General features: G+C 46.0%; 2 protein-coding genes across 7 annotated transcripts in view; one reads left to right on the top strand and one right to left on the bottom strand.

The window, feature by feature from the left end:
- ARHGAP17 (Rho GTPase activating protein 17) overlaps nucleotides 1–1,064 on the bottom strand; it is a 43,852-nt gene extending 42,788 nt beyond the window's left edge. For all 5 annotated transcript variants that reach the window (XM_051632043.1, XM_051632047.1, XM_051632045.1 and 2 more), the window contains exon 1: nucleotides 930–1,064. In XM_051632043.1, the coding sequence (XP_051488003.1) occupies nucleotides 930–982 (53 nt within the window). In that variant the 5' untranslated portion in view covers nucleotides 983–1,064. The remainder of the gene's footprint in view (nucleotides 1–929) is intronic.
- Nucleotides 1,065–1,190: 126 nt separating this feature from the next.
- On the top strand, nucleotides 1,191–19,493 carry LCMT1 (leucine carboxyl methyltransferase 1). Of its 2 annotated transcripts, XM_051632434.1 has the most exons (11): nucleotides 1,191–1,576; nucleotides 2,477–2,568; nucleotides 2,891–3,012; nucleotides 4,461–4,537; nucleotides 5,198–5,259; nucleotides 11,482–11,584; nucleotides 13,428–13,548; nucleotides 14,333–14,434; nucleotides 14,857–14,948; nucleotides 16,977–17,074; nucleotides 18,578–19,493. In XM_051632434.1, exons 1-11 carry the CDS (start codon nucleotides 1,434–1,436, stop codon nucleotides 18,598–18,600), a joined length of 1,035 nt encoding a protein of 344 aa, XP_051488394.1. In that variant the 5' UTR covers nucleotides 1,191–1,433; the 3' UTR covers nucleotides 18,601–19,493. The 2 variants fall into 2 exon arrangements, with proteins under 2 accessions (XP_051488394.1, XP_051488395.1); XM_051632435.1 differs by lacking the exon at nucleotides 2,477–2,568 and having other exon boundaries at nucleotides 1,228–1,576.
- Nucleotides 19,494–19,699: the final 206 nt, after the last annotated feature.

Here is a 19,699-nt window from a genome sequence, read left to right as displayed (position 1 = left end):
CTTTCTGCAGAAGTACCTACTTTCAGATTAAGTTTCTGGGGGGAGAAGCAGAACTCCACCCGAGGGGCAGTGAGGTCACATTCCCGTTTGCAGCAGAGGGAAGGGCCGCGGGCAGGGCAGGCGCTGCCGGGGCTGGGCAGGGCGGCTGGCACGGCCTCCAGACCTTCCCGGGCTCGGACGGCGACGAGACCGACACACCTGCCGGTATCTCTGTTAAAACTGAGTCACAGGGGATGCACCCTCTGAAGGCTTCTTGAACGCGAGAAAGGCTGAGAAGCAGCTCACGTAACTCAGCAAGAAGGGAAACGAAAGTCACCAAAACCCAGACAGGAAGCGCACGATGCAAACAGCCCTGGGGGGCTTGGGGGGGGCGACAGGGGCACCCCCCGCTCCGCTGCCCCGAGCCCCGGCTCTGCCCCACGGGAGGGTCCTTCCCTTCCGTCCTCACCGCCCTCAGCTCCGCACGGACCCGAAACACACCCCCGCGCTGCCAGCGCCGCTCCCGGTGAGCGCCCCGGCTCCAGCCAGCCCCGGGGCCGCCGCCACGCGCGGACACCTCGGACGGGGCGCCCGGCGGCAGCGGACACCGGCGGACGGACACCCCGCCCGACCGCCCGGGCCCCTCCCGGCTGCGAAACCGAGGACCCGCAGCCTCTCCTTGCTACCGCTGGAGCACCGCGGGGCTCCCGCCGCGCCCGCCCCGCCCCGCCGGTCTCTCCCCGAGCCGACAGAAGCTGTTCCTCCCCAGCGGCGCGGGAAGCCCCGCCGTGCCCGGGGCCGCCCTGCCCGCCGAACCTGCGGCCTCCGCCCGCGGCACCGTCCCAGCGCGGCGGCCGCTCCCGGCGGCAGCGAAGCGGAGCCGCCGCCGGCACCCCGGCCCCGCCGGGCAGAGCCGCCTCCCGGCGCGGGACCCCGGCCCCGCCGCCCACCTGCCGACGGTCTGGTTGGCCAGCTGCTTCATCCGGTTGAACTGCTTCTTCATGTCGGCGGCCGCTCCCCCGGCCTCCCGCCGGGCCCCGCTGCTCCGCCGCCCCGGCCTCCTCCCTGCCTGCGGCGGCGCCACCGGCCCCGCCCACACCGGAACCCGCCGCCGCTTCCGGCCCCGCCCGCAGTCACGTGCCCGCGGGGCGGGCGGGGTCCCGGATGTCCGCGCTGCGCTCTCTCGGGAGCGCGGGGCGCTGCTGCTGCAGAACAGGCAGCTGGGCCGGGCTCGGCGCGCGGACGCCGCCCCTCCCGGAGCGGCCATCCCGGCCCAGGCCGCGCTGCGGCCTCCGCGGCGGCACCGCCGGGAGTCCCCCGAGACTACCGCTCCCGGCATCCCTTGCGGCGCAGCAGCTGTTTCCGGGGCGGGGCGGCGCAGCCCGCGTCCCCTCATTGGGCGCTGCGGGAACGGATGAGCCCGCGGGCCAATCGCCGCGGAGCTCGGCGGGCCAATGAGGGGCGGCGGCGCGCGGAGGGGCCTGGCGCGCGCCCCTGCCATGGCGGCCGCGGCCCGCGCGGCGCTGCCGGGCCCGGGGCTGGAGGAGGCGGACGAGGCGGTGCGGGGCACGTGCGAGGATGCGTCCGTCTGCAAACGGTACCGGCACCGGGCGGGGGGGGCAGGCGGGCCGGGCCCCTCCGGCGTCCCCCCCGACAGGGCCCCGGGGCGGGTGGGGGGGCAGAGAGGCCCGGGCAGCCCCCGGGAAGCTGGGCTGGGGCCGGAGGGGACGAGCCCCTGTTTTCCCCGGGGCCGCTGCGGCCGGTGGGGCCGGTGTCCTTTGCACCGGGCGTAACCGGGTCCGAGCGGCTGCGGGGGCCGGCGGGCGGGGAGGGACACGGAGCTGCCCTGGGGAGGACGCACTTCCAGGCACGGGCAGAGTTCCCTGGGAAGGGTGGTTGCTTGGAAGGTGCTTTTCACCTGGGCTGACAGCTAAAGCTTTGCCATGAGCTGTGCTGGTCATGGAATCCCAGACGGGTTTGGGTTGGAATGGACCTTAAAGACCATCCAGTCCCAACCCCCTGCACGGGCAGGGACACCTCCCACCAGCCCAGGCTGCTCCAAGCCCCATCCAACCTGCCCTTCAACACTGCCAGGGATGGGGCAGCCACAGCTTCTCTGGGCAACCTGGGCCAGGGTCTCACCACCCTCACAGGGAAGAATTTGTTCTTAAAGTCTAATCTGCATCTCTCTTCTTTCAAACCCATGCCCAGTTTTCCACTTAGAGTTTGTTTATAAAGCTGCACACAGCAATAGCTGGAATGATACTGCCCAACAATGGGAATCAGAAATTTCAGTGATTAAAAGTCATTAAAAAGATGCTTATCCTTCTGTAACTTTTTAACTGAAATAATTCCATGCATTGAACAGGGTTTTTAAACCTTGCCTGCATCCACACACTCAGGTCACAGAGTGACCTTTGCAGCCTGTGAGTCTTTTAGAGTAAATCTTGGTGGCTTTAATTAATTCCTTTATTTCCCCCCCGCCACTGCTGGACAGGTTTGCTGTAAGTGTGGGCTACTGGGAGGACCCTTACATCCAGTACTTTGTGAGACAAGCCAAGGAGAGAAAGGCACCTGAAATCAACCGAGGCAAGTTGGCGTGTGGACTCGAATGGTGACTGCAGAAATGTGGTCTTTGGTCTTGAAGAGCAGCTGACAAACCCTCTTATGTGTTCTGCTCAGTTTGAAGTGAAACTTTTATTTAGTCATGGAAATCTGTTTTATCAGTGCACCAGATTAGTAATAAAAAATAAACCATATAAATATCCCTTAGATATCTTAAAAAGAGTGCATTATTTTTCTTAAGAAACACCATTTTTTAAATACACTACCTAAAAGTCTTAAAGATTGTTAAACATCAAGTGTTAAATTAAAATAAAAATTAAACCAAACTTTTTTTGTGTGTTAACAGGCTATTATGCTCGTGTTCATGGAGTCAGTTATCTGATCAAAGCTTTTCTAAAGAAGACAGAATGCAACTGTCAAATTGTTAATCTGGGTGCTGGCATGGACACCCTGTTCTGGAGATTAAAGGTAACGATAGCTGAGGGCAAAGACAAGGATTTGTGGGGATACTTGGAACGTCTTTCTGTGAGGGTTTCTCTGAGCTGCCCGGGCTCTGCCTCTGTCCTCAGCTTGCTTAGTAGAAGTTTAGGTCCCTTTAAGCCTCAGGGCACAGGGAGGGCTGCGGTTTTCACTGTTTTTTACCAAAAAGTTCGTGACACACAGCTGACCTCTAGTGGACTCCCAGGACCAGAGCTTGGGCTCCAGTTTGCTGCCCTCTGAAAGCCTCAAGACTTTGCCTTTTTGTCCTATGTGAAAACAGGAATACAGTAGCACAGTACAGGATTGTACAGGCTGTGTGTACATGTTTCCAAATTATTTACACACATGTGAGTTTATAGATGTAAACACCTGTGCCTTTTTGTGTGCGTGGATGTAATTCACAAACATTCAGATTGTTCAGGTGTTACATGGTAGTGTCATTCAGAGTGAACACACCTCTGAGTCATCTTGTCTTCTCGTCAGCATTTACATTTGTAAATTTGGTTTCTGGCAGGCAGCCCAGGGAGGCCATGCACCTTTTGCTTGGTCACAATTATTTCAGTCAGTGGAAGGGAAAAAAGAATGATTTCTCTTTTATTATTATTATCATTATCATTATTATCATAATTATTTTATTATTTAATTCTTTGTTTTTCTTTTTTCTGAGATGTGAAGCTTTTCCCTCACCCGCATCCCTATGACAGCTACATCCATCCACATTTTTGTTACCTTTCCTGATTTTAAAAAGCTGCAGTGGGGCCTGTCATTCCAATCCCTGCTCCCTGCAAAGAGCAGGGGGTGTGGTGAGGGTGCAGGAGATGGGACCTGGTCAACCAAGCACTTCATGCTCTGACTGCTGGTGGGATCTGCTGCTCAGAAATGCAAGAGCTGGTCAGGCCAGAAGGAGCAGCTCATACCCATCACAAAAGGGTTGCTGGGCACAGCTTACGTGTCAGGGGGCCCAGCAGGAGCTGAGGAGGTTTTCCCGTGCTGCGCTTGCAGTCGGGCTGTGGGCTGGGGACAGGGTGTGCAATGTGGTTGCTTTCTGTGTAAACCTCTGCAAAATGTTCCTGATGCCTTTCTTAGAAGAATATATTGAAGATGTGTGGTAAATGTGGTAATAGTTTCTGTTGCTGTGCTCTTCTAGATCCTAATATATTGCTGGAATGTGTGTTTCAGTGATCCAGTCTGTAGAGTTGCTGTATTACACAAAATGTTAAATAATTTCCCTAATGCTTAGAGGATATTCTAGTGTCTCACAACTGGTTTTGTTGTTTGGTGTTTTTTTTTAAGCTGTGGGACATGAAGTTAAGCTACTTTTACAAGTGGCAGTGTGAACTAAACCAAAGCTGTTTAGGACTTCAGGTTACATCTTCTTGTCATGTACATGTGAAACTTGAATGTCCCTAATTTTAGATTTTTACTCAAATTTTCAGGATGAAAATCTTCTCCCTAGAAAATATTTTGAAGTGGATTTTCCAATGATAGTTGCCAGAAAAATACACAACATCAAGTAAGTGTAACAGTTCTGTTTAGCTGCCTGCAACTGAATGTAATGCACCAAAATGTCATGAATTGCAAGCTGCAGGGACCTCTTATCTTTCCTGAGGAACTCTTCCTGTTCTGGGATTTAAAGGTTTCATTGTGCAGGCAAGTCACACTTGTGACTGAGCAGCCACTGTTCCAGACTGGAGAATTTGATATGTGGAAGCTTTAGGGAGGCAAGCAGCCTTTGTTCTTAATTATGTAAAATAAAACAGGCAGGGGAAACCTCACAATGATTAGAGGTGACTTTCTTCTCTTACCAGTGCAGACAGTAGTAAATTCCCAGACTCGCATGCTCAGTTAGAGTGGCAGGAGAGTGGCACTGAACATGGATGTTCTGTTCAAGTGTTCAAGTTAAGGCCGTGGAGGATCCTTGAAGAGAATATCTGGACTTCCCTTAGAGGTTACCTCAAAACTTGAGTCATTGGGTATAAAACTCAACTGCAACTGGTTACTAATTCTAACTTGCAAACGTTTTTATTTCCAGCAGAGGGCAGAGGTATTCTCTTGTCTGCTTCTAACACGCGAGCACACACACACAAGTGTATATGTTAAAAAAAATAATTCTAAGCTCACTGTTAAACAAGCTTAACTGCTCAGAGCTGCTGCTTCTTCCTTCTTCCCACAGATCAAAACCTCCCCTGTCAAAACCAATTATGGAATCCCATTCAGGGGACTCTCTTCTAATAGGTGAGTCATCTTAAAAAATAAGTCAGTGATGTACTGCAGCACTTTTAAAACTTTTCTGATCATTTTGTTCTGCTATGTGGGCAGGCTTTTAATGTTTGAAATGCTGTTTGGACAGAGAATTGGAGGAAAAAGAGGCTTTTTTTCTCCTCTTACAGACTCCTGCCCGTTTGTTCTGTGTTGTGTTAGAAACGTCTTCTTGAAGTGGTTCTTTTCTACCAGAAAGTTATTGGGCTTTTTCTCTTGTATGTAGCTTAAGTTACATTTTTTTTGTCACAGGACAAAGTTTCTCTAAAGCTGTTCCTCTTGTCCTTTCCAAGTTCTGAGTTTTTTAAATAGTTCAGAGTGGCCATTTTACTGTAACCTGGCTGATGCAGGCCCTGCTGCACTGAGATCTTTGGGACTTAGCATCATGTCCAGCTATTTGAAGACGGTGGAATTCTGTTGTGTAGTTCCAGTTTGAACTGGCACTTGATAACCACAGCTCAGTTTGAGTGAAATCCAGGGGGGAACTCTCATTAAGGATGTGATCACGGTACTGCTTCATGTGGAAGTGCTACCAGAGTAGCTGTGAGCTAAGCAGACAAATCAAAGAGTCAGTTGAATGGAGATTTTTTACAGGTCTAAAGGAGCCTGACAACAAATTAGCTCAGCTACTAACTGGAATTTACCCTCTCATTTAAAAACTCTCGTAGTACCTGAGAGTTGGAGGGTGGTGGCTGTGACTCAAATGGGCTCCAGGAGAAATCCAGGGCACTACAAGGCAGTAGGACTGATGTCCCTGCTGGACAAATTAGTAGAAATTCTAGCAGACAGCGGAAAACAGGAGTGATATAACGTGTTGAGAAAGTGTCAGCATGGCTTTTGTAAAGGTAACTTGTGCCTCACAGGCCTACTGGAGTTCTCTGCAGGAGTCAACAGATATGTTGGAAAAGGATCTCCAAATAATGCAGTGCAATTTAAAAAATGTGTTTTGATCATCTCCCTTATCCCAGCGTTTGCCAAAGAAATTGCTTGGTTGTTGTGGGGGAAAGAAGTGGTTCTCATATGGATAAAGAGCTGGGGATGGAGGGTGGGCACATGGTGTTAATTTTCATTATGGAGGGAGGTGGGGATCTGTGCTCAGGGATATGTTGTTGTTCAACACTAAGAAATGATTGGGGAAATAGAGTGATGAGTAAGTGGCAGCTCGTTGGCAAGTCCAAACTTTTCAGAGTGGTGAAGAATCTTGTGAAATTAGTGACTTGGTGATAAATGTAAAGTGGATTAATATAAAGTGATGCACATGGGTGGAAAAAGCAGTTTGTGCCTCACGTGTAAATGGTAGATGGTAGGTTGCTGGCTGATTGCTGCTGCATGGGCACAAGAGCTGGGTTCTCTTGCTGCTTTTCTTCTCACACACTGTTTTCAGTTCATGAAGCTGGTGCTGACAGACAGCTTTATTGGCTTCAGGGCAACATCTGCTTTCTCCTTGCCCTTAAGGCAAAGCAATGACAGCATGGCTTGCAGTGCAGGTATAGATGTTTGTGGCCTCTGCCCTGAATGCAGCAAGATGACACTTGTCATTGGACAGCTTTGTAATTTCCTATGGAATGCCAGATGTCCAGGGGAAGGCATTGCATTTGTGCAGTAATTTCTCATTGCTGTGGCAATATCAGGTTAAATTGTTTTCCAAGTTCAGTGGCCCTGCCTGGTTTACAGCGCAGTTGCTAGTTGGGAAGTTAGTCCTCCACCTTTGCTACATTGCAATTTCAAATTATACCTCAGTGAACTATTACCTTTCAGTGCCAGTCATGCATTTTCTGACCCTGTTTAGTCCAGCTTTGGGAGCTGCTTGTTTTAACTTCCTTTTCCCTGCATTTCCAAACTTGCTTGTGAGCCAACACGGGCGTCAGGGGTGGTGCTGCCTTGGTGACCTGTGTGCCTTGCCTTGGGGATGCTCCTGCACTTGCAAGACAAACAGAATTCCATTGTGTTTTGACACATACCCTGTTCTGATGTTGTAGTTGACAACCAGCCTGAGTGAGAGCAAAATTGTACTGTGCCTGAGAGGCTGCAGAATAGGTTGTTTGGGATGGTTCTTGGTAAAGCTGCCAAAGACACCTTAGGATGAAACTCCTAATGAATTCAGTTTGAGTCAGTAGTATCCTGCATGTTGTCTCTTGAAAAACCTGCAGGAAGTTGTTTCACTAATCTGAGAAGAGGGTAAGAAAAGAAAATTGGTGGGTTCTCAAAGCAAAGGAGCTGCTCTGCTTAGTCTGGGGACTTCTCAATCAAGCACAGCTGAAGTAGTGGCATGCTTAAAAGTCAAGTGTTGCAGTACAGGATGATTTATATTTAATCAGCATTCTCTAGATTCACTGCAAAACAAATCCAACACAATGGCAGACCCTGAAAGAAGTCTTTCTTAGCCCACCACTCTTTCTTTCTCTGCAAATACCCTCTTGACAGATGGTAGGCAGGTAATCAAACTTTTACAGCATCAAGGGACTAGGCCCAGCTTGGCCTCAGCTGGCAAGGTGAGGCAGTGGGTGCGTGCCTGGGGCCACCACCAACCAGAGCAGGTACTTTCTGGTAGCATGTTGCTGTGAAGAAGAATTTTTAAGTCATGGAAAAGATCCATTCAAGTCATACCATCAAAGCAAAGTGTTCTCCATTGTGTTGTGCATGGATAACAGAAGCACCAAGGCTGAGAGTCTGTGCTGGGGAGATGGGATGGGCTGATGTTAAGGGAGCTGTTTCCTTTCCTTCCCTCTTCCCTCTCTTGTGTCTCAAAAATGAAATATTAATCTTGTATTTCCCAAACCTTCATTTCAGCCAAGGACAAGAGAGAAACTTTGTACATTAGTTAGTATGCAGAGTGTGAGCATCACAGAGAAAACCAGAAGGTAGCTCCATAATCTAGGAAAGTATATCAAGACCAACCAACTTTGCTAAAAACCAACATGAAATACTGGCTTCCAAATGAGAATTAGTGCTTGAAATTTGGGATGTTCAGTGGGTGAAGCCACCAAATGTTGCTTGTTCTGCCAGGGTTGGGGACACTGGCCTTAGTCACAGCAAAGTGAGTATTTTAGAACCAAGCTCTGGTGGAGCAGGCAGGGCTCTCCTGTGTGCGAGGGCAGAATCACTCTTTGGGAGAGAGAGATCACAGTAAGGAAAAAAAAGAGTAGGGATTTTAAAACCCCCAAAAAATTGACTCAGTTGAAAGAAACTTCTTGCTCATAAGCAGACATCAGTGGGCACCATGTGGCTGTCCTGCCAAGCTGAAACTTGCTTGTTTAGCTGCTCCACAGACAGGCAGGTATTGTAAAGTACACTGGCACCAACATTGCCAGTCAGGGTGGCAGCACATTTCCCATACATACTTAGAGCAAAAAACTCTGCAATAAAATAGAAATTGGTACCAGACCATGAACTAACAGTACATTATTTTCTGGGGTGTTTATAGCCATACTTAGACTTTTAGCCCCTGAGCTGGGAACAGTGACAATTCCACCTGTCACCAGCTGCTTTGCCTTGCAGGGAGTGAGTGAGTGAGTCTCTGCTACCTAAGTGTGAAGTGATGGAGCAGTTGTCAGTCTGATTTTAAAATCTTGACGTTATTTGCCTAGTTAAGTATGATCTCTTAATCCCTTTGATTTGATATGTAAGTCTATGTGTAAATATGTGTGTATAGGCCAAAGGTAGAAGCTGACAGAAAATCGTAGAAGGAAATTTAGAAGAGGTTTAGCTGGGCTCTTTCCCCTTTGTTTTTTCCCTTTTGCCTCTCTTTTTGCCTTTTAAAATTGACTGCTGTAAGTTTAACACTTTTCCCTAAGACTTGCTTAAAGATAAAATTATAGACCATAAAAGTGGTAATATATAAATTATGGAGGCATTTAATGGGGTGCTTTCAGAGAGGTGTAAAACATACAGTTTTTAGCAATTGTATGAGCTTGTGTATAATGTGTGTGCAGCTCTGCCTGGGTACTACTATCTGTGGTTGTGTTTGCCAACAACCATCAATGGAGAGTCGAGGGAAGTTGGCAGGAAAATGTGTGGAGGAACAAATACATTCTGTTGGAATGGACCAAAGAAAGAGAACCAGGCAGCCTGGGTACTGGAAATGGCAGTGAAGTGATTGTATTTGGAGTAAAAGGCGTTTGAAGAGAGGAAGACAATCCTTTCCTCATCAGCTTCCTTGGCCATTTCAAAGTTTCTGCTGCAAGGAGTCCTGCACTAAGGCAATAACTAGACTTGGCTTTAAGGTTTAAAGAAAATTTCCACTGAGTCACATCACCCTTAAAGAAACCTGCTGTATTTTGGTAGTTTGGTGGTTATTCTTTTTCTTCTTTTTTTTTTTTCCCCCAGAAGTTGTCTTTGAACACGCAGGCTGTGGCTGCGTGGCTGTGCGTTGTCACCTGTCCACAACCTGCATCTCCAAAACCAGGGAGCTGAGCTGCCCAGCTCAGCACTGTAGGTCACCCATCCCCTCTCCCAAATTGTCAAGGCATAACAGAAATTCTCTGGGGTTTGTTCACGTGTTTACAGGCTTACTGAAAACAATGTTAGTCATTTTCATTGCTGACATCTGAACCATTTTGACGGACGGTTTTTTAACCTAAAGTTTGAGAAAGTTTTGCTCTTGTCTGTTCTTCAGTGATAAAAATGCTTGAGGCAACATGATGTGAGCAAGAGACATTTACTTCCACCTCTGAAGTGTTTGTGCAGCTTTTGTAACTGGATCACTTAAAAGTTCTTCTAGTTTATTTCTGGTTGTAATTAACATACTAGGCTGTCCAAGTCACTGAAGCTGGACAAGAAGATTGCATTAATTTCATACTAATTGTGGCAACTGACGTGTGCTGTATCTCTGGACAGCAATCCAAGCACTATAGAAATACTTTACTGTGTGTGGTGGGTTTTTTGTGTGGCTTTTTTTGATGCCATTATCATGGCCTTGATATAATAACTTAAATAGAAGGGTGTGGGAAGTAGTAAAGCTATTACAGAACATGCACATGGAAAAAAGTCTTGACTCAAAATGTTGAATCATTTGCAGCACAACTTTTTATTTCTTTATTTTCCCCTCTTTTTCCCTGTAACTCTGCATGAACTATTCTGGTTTCTGTATCTGGTCAGAAATGTTGCTGCAAGCACTGCTTAATTTAATAAGTTGCCTTTTTATTTCCCCCCCACTCTCCTGAAGTGGAAAGCCCCTTTAATCCTGCCCCTTCAGCCACCTGGTTTCTCTTCACTGTGCCTTGACATCTGCTACCACATTGCAGTTCAGGAGCAGGATCTGTCTGTGGCAGGATCCCAAGCAGCTGGCCCTTGCTCCTGCAGGCCAGTATTACCTGGCCATTACAAGACCACTTCATAATCTCACTCTTGAGGTTTTTTTTCACTGTTTAACTTAATTTACTGCTTGCTCTGCCACACTCATATGGTAGGAGGGGAAGATGATGTGCTAATGACTCCACTGGAGTGAAGCTGAAGCAAGAGGGAGCAATCTGATGTGTTCCCACAGAACTTTGCATCTTGCAGTGGGTTTGATCCTGCACTTGTGAAATGCTTCCTATGGGCCAGGGCTCATCTGGTTGAATGGCTTGCAACTGGATTGCTGACAGCAAGGGACTCATATTGCTGCTGCTTCCTGGCAGTGTGGCAGAGTGACTTCTGACTTCAGTGTTAGTTCCTCCTCCATGTAAGAAGGCATTTACAGGAGCTTGCTGCCTGTAGTATCCCAGGGTGCATGTTTCTCAGAATACAGCTTCTTATTTGACTCTCTACTTAAATACCATTGCTAGATCATATGAAAGGCTAAACAATAACTTTTCTGGCCCCCAAATCTTTTTCTGATATCCATATATATTATATTTTGGACCATCTAAAAAGACTCTGAATGCAAAACAAAACCCTCTGCCTTTAATCTTCACATTCTTCCTCTCTCTGCATTCCTTGAAACCATGGCAACGGATGGGATAACCTATCTGCATTGGAGTGGCTGCAGAGGGAAAGATTGGGCTTGTTGCAGAGCCTGATATGTCACCATCAGTAAAGCACAGCAGTCAGGGACAAGGGAAATTCATGTTTTTAAAAGAGGAGTTTGCTCTTAGTTGTTAGGTACAACGGATAAAACTTTGACTTCAAATTCATATGTTCTTATGTATTTTTTTAATCTGTAATTCCAGCACCCCTCTTACTTGTAACTCTTGGTCTCTCAACATGTTACACTTGCAGACTCTCACAGCCTGGACTCCAGTCGATATTCCATAGTAGGAGCAGATCTCCGGTTCTCAGCAGATCTGGAAGAAAAGCTAAAGAAACATAACCTGGATATACAGTAAGATTATTTATTTATTTTTTAATGGTGAGGGCTTGTTGAAGCACACTGGTGAGGGTGAAGGCAGGCTTGGGCATACAGCATCTGCATCCAGTGCTCATTATGCTATTTCCATGGTTACCTTTCCTGAGACCTCGAGCAGAAGGAATTGTTCAGACACCTCCTGCAGCCTGGCTGAGCCGAGCAGCTGGCAGTGCCCTGGCTGCTCCTGGCTTCCAGCTCTGAAGCAAGGTTGTTCCTCCCCTAGTTTGTTCTGCAAACTGCATTTCATCCTTCTGGGAAGATCAAACATTACAGAACTACTTGCTTCTTGTTCTTAAAACCCTGCAGGGAATGAAGCCTGGCTCTCTGTGACTGTGTTGCTGGTGCTGGTTCTCTTTGGGGCATATGATCTTTTTGCACAATTAAAGCTCCTGTGGTCAGGTGGGCAACTGAAATTCCTTTTGGCTTTGCCCCCATCCCTTGCCCTGGGGGGGTTTAGTTCCCACTGCAGCCATTTTCTGCCTCAGAGCTCATTCCAGTTTTCTGTCTCTCCGTCATAATTGAACTCCTTTAGTGAGTTTTAAGAGAGTTACCCCTTGCTTGAATTTGGCTTAAATTTAGTTAATAGAATCGTAACTTATTCAAGTGAAATCTCTAAACTAGTAATGTACCAAAATGTCATAAATTGCTCTTTTCAAGAGGTGGTTCATTTGCTTTTGGTTTTACTGGTGGCTGATGGGCAGTACCCAGATGAGTGAATGTCTTCTACCCCTATTGTATTGGCTGTATGAACAAGATCTCTTGTTCATAGATAGTAAAATTAAGAATAATTCTGTCAATGTTAAATTATTTCAGAGTTTTATCTTTGCAGTAATTTTCTTTTGCCTCCTCTTAAACCCTGTGTTGCTCCCCAGACCTTTTGGTAAAGTGTTTGCCATGGGGTCCTTTGAGAACTTACCTCTGGAAGCTAGTATCTGGGATTTTATTGTTCTGAAGAGGGCAGGATTTAGGTTTTTAGAGTGGATGATGGACATACCTTTCAAATATAAGATATATAAATAGTGGCTCTCTGGCTGGGTGGGAAGAGAGCATATGGGTAAGCAGAATGCATCAAATTGCCATTTAAATCTTTACACTTCCATCTTCTGACATCTTGCCTTACTTGCCTACAGTGCTGCTCCTGGTGGAGTTTCTTCTGCTTCTAGTGACTTCCTTTTCCTGTTCATTCTAGCAATTAAAAGCAAGCTCCATCATTCTAAGGAAGATTGCTTCTGGAGATGTCTATTTTGGGTTTTTTGTGGATGGAGGGGGAAAAGGCAACATGCAAACTAGAGATTGCATTTGTTAGGTAATAACGTGTGAAGCTTGTTTTACAGAAACTGAACACATTTGCCTAATTAAAATTCTTCTTAAAACTTTTTTTAAAAGAGGAAACTTTTTCAACTGGTATTTTATTCCTCATTTTGCTGATCTCTAACAGTGTGGATTGTGCATACAGGGTACAATTATTCTGCCAAGGGAATGTCAGTGTGCACTTGGGTTCATGCTGTCAGGGTTCAGAGACTTGCAGAACACATGTTTTTCTCTGTCGAGTGCATGGCTGATCTGGGGAGATGTTTCCCAATATCTCTTTGTTGTAACCATGGGAGTGCCCTGTTGACTGCCAGAAAACCCAGTTATAGCCAACTTGATGAAGTGATTTAATTAAGTCTTAAATGTCTAGTTCACAGAAAGGGTGGCTCTTTAAGAATGCTGGGGACAGGAATTATTTGCTTGCTAATAACTCATTATTGATTTTTTTTTTCTTGTTCTTTTGCTAGAAACAGTTCTCTTGTGTTTTTTGTTTTGTTTTGTTTTAAAGTTTGCCAACACTTCTGGTAGCAGAGTGTGTGCTGGTTTACATGACACCTCAGCAATCTGCAGCTCTCCTGAGGTGGGCGGCGAGCACTTTCCCGGTGGCGATGGTTATAAATTATGAGCAGGTAAAAAAAAAAAATGGCATTTTTAGACCTGCATTGTTGTCATAAAAATTGCTCTCGAAAGTGGGAGTTCTGCCCGTAAAGCAAGAGTGGGCCATATCCTTTTGTGTAGACAGCAATTTCTGCTGAATTTCTTTAGTCATGTGTTTTATTTTGTCGAGCTGTTAGCTCGTTGTGGAGAATATATGCCTGTTCTGAAAGACAATTGCTGGGCTATATTGAACCAAAAGAACTGAGGCTTAATCCATGTGTGGAGAAAACCATAGAATATTGGTTTAGATAAAGACAGAGGGAAAAAGAAATGATGCTGCCTGCTGGATTTGAGTGTATAGCATTACATAATTACCTCTCTGTGTTCTTTGACAAAGTGGAGCAAAAATCACATCAGCACAAACTCAGCTCCGCTGTATGGAAGTAAAATGCTGCCTCGGGGGAGCTGGGTGGCTCCAGGAATTAGTAACAGGATCTTCCAAGCTGTAAATCACTGCTAGAGCTGAACCAAATCGCTGACAGTTTAGATCAGAGTCAGTTTTCAGTGCCCAGTGCAGGGTCCCTGCAAAGGCAGGAACACTGTCACCGTCAGACGGGCATTCAGCTTGTCAGCGTGAGGTAGCTGAGGAGTTTGTGGCAGTGGGAGATGAGACCTGGTGTAGATGTGAAACTTTCTTCAATGTTCTCCTGTACATTTTATGACAGACATTTCAAGAGTTTAACCAAGTTACTGCTTTTCACTGCGGTTACATTCTTTTCGGAAGGGGGAACACTTTTGTCTCATTCTCTACCTGAGGTGAATATGATGGACCGGTTTGGACAGATCATGATTGAGAACTTGCAGAGACGACAGTGTAACCTGGCTGGGGTGGAGGTCTGCAGGTCCTTAGACTCTCAGGTAAAAGGGGAACAGAGCTATGGGTGTGTTTGATGTTCACCTTAATTAATCCATGTACAAGTTCTGCCTCTGTTTACTGCACAGCTCAGCAGTGACCAAAGCAGGCTGGGGAGGGCAGCTGCTACCTACCGAAACCCTTTCCTGTCCATGTTACCCTGGTTCCCAGTTATCACTGCCACGGTTACTTGATACCACTTAGTTTCACTAGTTCTAGAAAAACTGCAGGAGATCAGAGCACAGCTCCATCTACCACCCCACCGTGCTCACTGTGCAGGGGTTGGCAGCAGATGCTTAGAAAGATTCTAAGAACTCCTCAAAGAGTAGGTCAAGTGGGTGGCCTGCAGAATCCCTCAGGGGAAGAGCTGTTCTCTGGTGTTTTCCCTCAAGTCCTCTGAAAACTGTGCTGCTGCTTTATTTTACAGAGGGAGCGATTGCTGTTAAATGGCTGGGAAACTGCACATGCCATTGACATGATGAAAGTGTACAGCTCTTTGCCACAGGATGATGTCAAAAGGTATTACTGCTAGCTTGCTTGAGGCCAAAAGTCGTGTTCAGCTGCCATTGCCAAGGTAGTGCCTGTAATTACGTAGTGTGGGATCCCCCAGTATAACAGAGCTGGCAGGGCAGATGGGATCAGTCTGAGTCTGAAGCTCTGCAGAGCCCTATGGATAATGCCTGGAGCAACATTAATGATCCAGAGGGTTATTGCTGCCAGAAGTAGACTGGCAGTGGTGGTCATTTATTTGGGAGCATTGTAAAACATCTCATGACAGAAATTAACAGATAAAAGATGGCACAGAAATGCTGTGGTGAGTTCTTACAGCACCTGAGAGGTTTGTTGTGACCATCCAGCCTCCACAGCACTAGAGGGGTGGAGCAGAGTCCTAAAATACACTCGGAACAGACAGACACTTTTCATGTCCCCAAGGGAGATGACATCCCAGTGTTTGCTCTACTCCTATGGGCCTCAGTAAGGTTACTTATCCATTTGCTGCTTTACTACGAGTAGGTGGAAAATGGCCAGTCCTGTTCTTCCCTCCCTTCTTCCTGGGCAGCATGTTTAGGTAATGAGCCAAGGCAGGGCAGTAATTTAGTGCTGTGACCTATGGTACTGTGTAAGCAAAGAGGGTGAGAGAGGAGAAGTGAGCCCAGAAGTGTGCTGGGACTGTCTCTCAGCAGATGGATACATCTTCCATTCCTGTCATGTTGATGAGCTAGACTGCTGGGTCTGCAGACAGAGCTTAGTACCTTGGGGTCTAACAAAAGGCTGCTACAACAGTCAGTAATCTGCATGGATTTGATTAAAATTTTTTTATTAAAGAAAAGCTGAAAAGGGGGAAACTGTTTCTAATGAGTAACTTCTTAGGTCTATAATATGAAGTGTGAGTTGCTATGAGTCATTCTTTAACTATAGTTTGAATTAGCCCAACAAGTTACCATGGTCAAAATAAGTATTCACATATGGAGATTTCTCAAGCCATGAAACTGAACAGGTGAGACTGAAAATCATAGGTTGTTTAAATAGAAATGATGACTGTGTGTGTGATGGTACCATATGGCACTTGCAGAGACACATAGCTTTTACTCTTTTTGCAGCATTTTTTACTACCTTAGATCTGTTCAGCTCCTTCCATTTTTTCCAAATGCCAAGAAATAGGTTTTACAAACTCTGTCCATCATTATTAATGAGGCAAATTATGCTTTTTATTTATAAAAATCTTTACAAAAGTGTTCCTCTGCAGCACTTGCACATCTGTGAGTGTATTTAGGAACTTTTGCCCCTCAGCCTTTGCTGGTCCTCAGAAACAGCCCTTCCAAATGTTTAGTGGGGAAAATAAACACTCTGCTGTTCGAGTAATTTAGAGTGAGAGAGCAGAATGTGCCAGGTTAAACATTTTTAGGCAAGCACAGCATGGGAGTTTGGTGGAAGACATTCAAAGATCTCACATAAAGAATCCTAGGTAGGAACCATTTTAGGAAAAAAATCCGCAGACCTTCTATGTTCCATTTGGTTTGTGCTTCATCATGAGCTCATGTGGGAGAGCTGTTAGGAGCTGCACTGGTGTACCCATCGCTCCTCCAAGACATAATAGGGACTTGTGATTGTCTGGAGTCAATCTGGATTGACTTGTGATTGTCTGGAGACAGTCTGCTGTCTTCAACGGTTTGCTGTAATCCTTTGATAAAGAAGATCTCCTTCCATTAGGCTGTACTATTGTGTCTACTTAAATCCAGCAAGTCCAGATCAGTGCAGTAAAAGTGGTTAGAAGATAAATATTTGTGAGAAGTTACACAGATTAGTGCTGGAATATGAAAGTCCAGGGATGAGAAGCTGAAAACATCTTGTGTGTCACTTATTTCACGTATTGACAACAAGGGAGTAGTGGTGGTGTCTTCATTATGAACAAATACCTGTATTAGTTTACTAGAAAAGTAACTGCCCTGTTGGCCATCGTTATCCCTCCCAGGGAGTGAAGAAGAGTACCTCAAAACTAGTACTGAGGCTTCAGCTTGAATCACCATTTTTCTTTTATCCCTACAGAATAGAAGGACTTGAATTCCTGGATGAAAAGGAACTGTTTGAACAACTAATGCAGCACTACTGCATCTGCTGGGCTTCAAAGGACAGCAGTCATCTGGGTAATGTTCTCCAGCATTTAGGAGGTGACCCTTCATGTGGAAATCCTATATGGACAGACTGGGACTGAATACAGCAGATACAGTATAGAAGGAATGGGGTCTGTTCCTCTGTTGTCCTTGGGGCTGTAAACACCTCCCAGGTGGTGTCTTATGACTCTGTCTCCACAGCCTTTGGAGGGTTTCTGTAGGCTTCTGAATTGCTCGTCAAGAACCTGTCCAGTACAGAGGAGCTGGAATTTTTACACTGAAGGATAACTGTCTGGGTTACTTTAAATAACTGCCTGCTTTATCCTTTCTGTGCTAATTGAAAGGTTTACAAATCCTATGCATGTAGAATGCCATATGGGCACATGGTGTATGAAATCACAGTGTCCTGCCAACTTAAAAATAAACTTGTATTACTTAGCCCAGCCTTCTAGTGCACTGTCCCAATTTACATTCATCTCAGACTTAAGTTTTCCACCCTACTTTCTCCTGGGGGAAAAATTCCCTCTGAAGTTAACTCTTTTAAATGTTCCTATTGTTCTTAAAATTGTGTCTCTCCTAGACTGGAATTTATAAGAAACAGAGAGACTTGGTTTATGCTTTATGTAGCTTTGTGTAGCTTTATGTTGCTGCCTAAGAATTAATAAAATCAAAAGAATTGTGGGTTGGGTGAAGGGTGGATGTCTATAGCCATTATTTGTCCAAATTAGAAAGACAGCTCTGTTGCAGACACAATTGATATCTACTTTTGTCTGCAATTTCAGGCACTTTAGTCTTTCTAGAAAACTTCCTATCTTTTTCCTCCCTTTCCCCTTCCCTTGCTCCTGGTAAAGCAGGATTCAAGAGCAAATTGTATTTGGTCTTTTAGCCATTTCTTACAGCTAAAAAGTGGTGACTGTTAAAGCAGAACTTATTTCTAGAGGAGCTAAAGCCAAAAAGTTCACCTGTTCATAGTAGCCAGAATTCCTGGGGTCTCCAGCATTATTCTTTGCTGTGATTAGAGAAGTTACTTACCTGGAACAGTTCTGGGTGCTGAGGTGAAATGCTGCAGCATACTGTAGAGGTCAAAAAAGACAAATCTCAAAGGAGATAACAAAATGTCTAATGCATGGATATGCCTTAATCTAAAGCATCCATTCTTGATCCAGATTGAATTTACTTCCCTCATTAATGGTACTCTCCTCAGCTTTCTCTTTTTAATTTCATGGGCAGACCTTTGGTTCATCAGCAGCCGCTCTGTTCCTTCTGCTATGAGTAACTGTAGTACTCCTTCAGATTGGCTTATTCAAATTATCTGCTGCACCACCATCAAAAAAAGGGTCATAAAAGAACAGAAACCCTGTTTCCTTATTTCTTTTCCTCCCACCAAATCTTTTGCATTTAAGTTTTAAAATACAATAATAAAAAATAATCAAAGCATCTTTCTTCCGGTGTCTTAACGGCCCTAGTAGGAGCGAGGTGCCGGTGGCGTGGGAATAAACACTTGTTTCTCCCCCCCTCCCCTTTCTGTTCCAACAGGTCTTGCGAACATCACGTTCTAATGTGCTGGCTGGAGGGAGGCCCTGGGCCCCGAAGCTGCAGTGACTGCCTGGTGAGACAGGGTGACAGCCAGGAGGGGACTCAGCGTGTGCCAGCCCCAGGCGGCAGCTCTGCCCGAGCGGCACGGCGGGGGGTGGCAGGGCTGCTGGGGTCCCTGCCCTGCTGGCTTTTGGTTGTGTGAGCTCATCTTCTTTGCACCTTGTGAGCAGCTGTTGTCAGGCAAGATTCACCTCCCGTTCCCAGATACGTAACAACAGACTTGAATAAGATGTCAGCAATCCCTGTTCCAAAGCTTGCCTTCCTTAGTTTACGACTGAAAGTGAAGTGTTGTTGGGTTGTACGATTTTCCTCTTTCGTCTTCTTGTGGATGTGTGAAGTGTACTTGTGGCAGGAAGCTGGCAGAACAGTGCTGGTGAGCTGCATGGTTGGGTATCTCAGCACTGTGCACGCTGATCATGAAGGTTAACCCCTGTTAATATTCATTCTGTTCAGGTTTAATTTTCATGACGTGTCACCCTGTTAGCTGTCTCCAGGCTTTGCTGTTGCTACAAGGCTGTCACTGTGCTAGGTATGTCCTTGTAGGGAGAGGGTGAAAGAAGGAGGGCCATGATTTTTGTTCAGTGATGTACAAGAAACTGGATGATGTTAAAATAGACTTTATTTAACTGGGAAGGGCTTATCTTGGCAGTTCAGCACTGGAATGATGTAAGTAAGAGAGAAATTAACCTAAATTTGCACTGCTGCTGGTAGTATCTTTACACCAGTTCCTCATTTTTCTTTATTTCCCCTTAAATGAAAAACAATCCCAACAGCAACAAAAGACCTTACCCTGTTGTTTGAAATTGAATCTTGTAACCTTCCTATGAGAAAAGTAATAAATGTTTAGTATTTATAATTTGCCTGGTGTCTTACTCATTAGAAATTACCCATCTGGTTCTAGTGACTACATTTTTCATTTCTCACCAGAAATACCTCACCAGGAGTATTTTTATCAAGCAGTTACACACATAAGCAACTATTTTCATACTGTAGGTTACTTCTGTAGTGTAAGAATTCCTGGCTTTGGAAATAGTTGACATGGGTGTGGACTGGAAGTGTAGG

The sequence above is a fragment of the Apus apus genome, chromosome 14 (assembly GCF_020740795.1).
Source record: "Apus apus isolate bApuApu2 chromosome 14, bApuApu2.pri.cur, whole genome shotgun sequence".
NCBI classification, from domain to species: Eukaryota; Metazoa; Chordata; class Aves; order Apodiformes; family Apodidae; genus Apus; species Apus apus.
This window is presented reverse-complemented; position numbering and strand designations above follow the sequence as displayed.

What these genes read in the sequence shown, in the direction of transcription:
- LCMT1 (XM_051632434.1), top strand. Translation starts at nt 1,434, where the DNA reads ATGAGGGGCGGCGGCGCGCGGAGGGGCCTGGCGCGCGCCCCTGCCATG. An exon ending in AGAAAAATACACAACATCAA is followed by an intron (nt 4,538 to 5,197) that starts GTAAGTGTAACA and finishes TTCTTCCCACAG; the next exon opens with ATCAAAACCTCCCCTGTCAA. An exon ending in CCACAGGATGATGTCAAAAG is followed by an intron (nt 14,949 to 16,976) that starts GTATTACTGCTA and finishes TTATCCCTACAG; the next exon opens with AATAGAAGGACTTGAATTCC.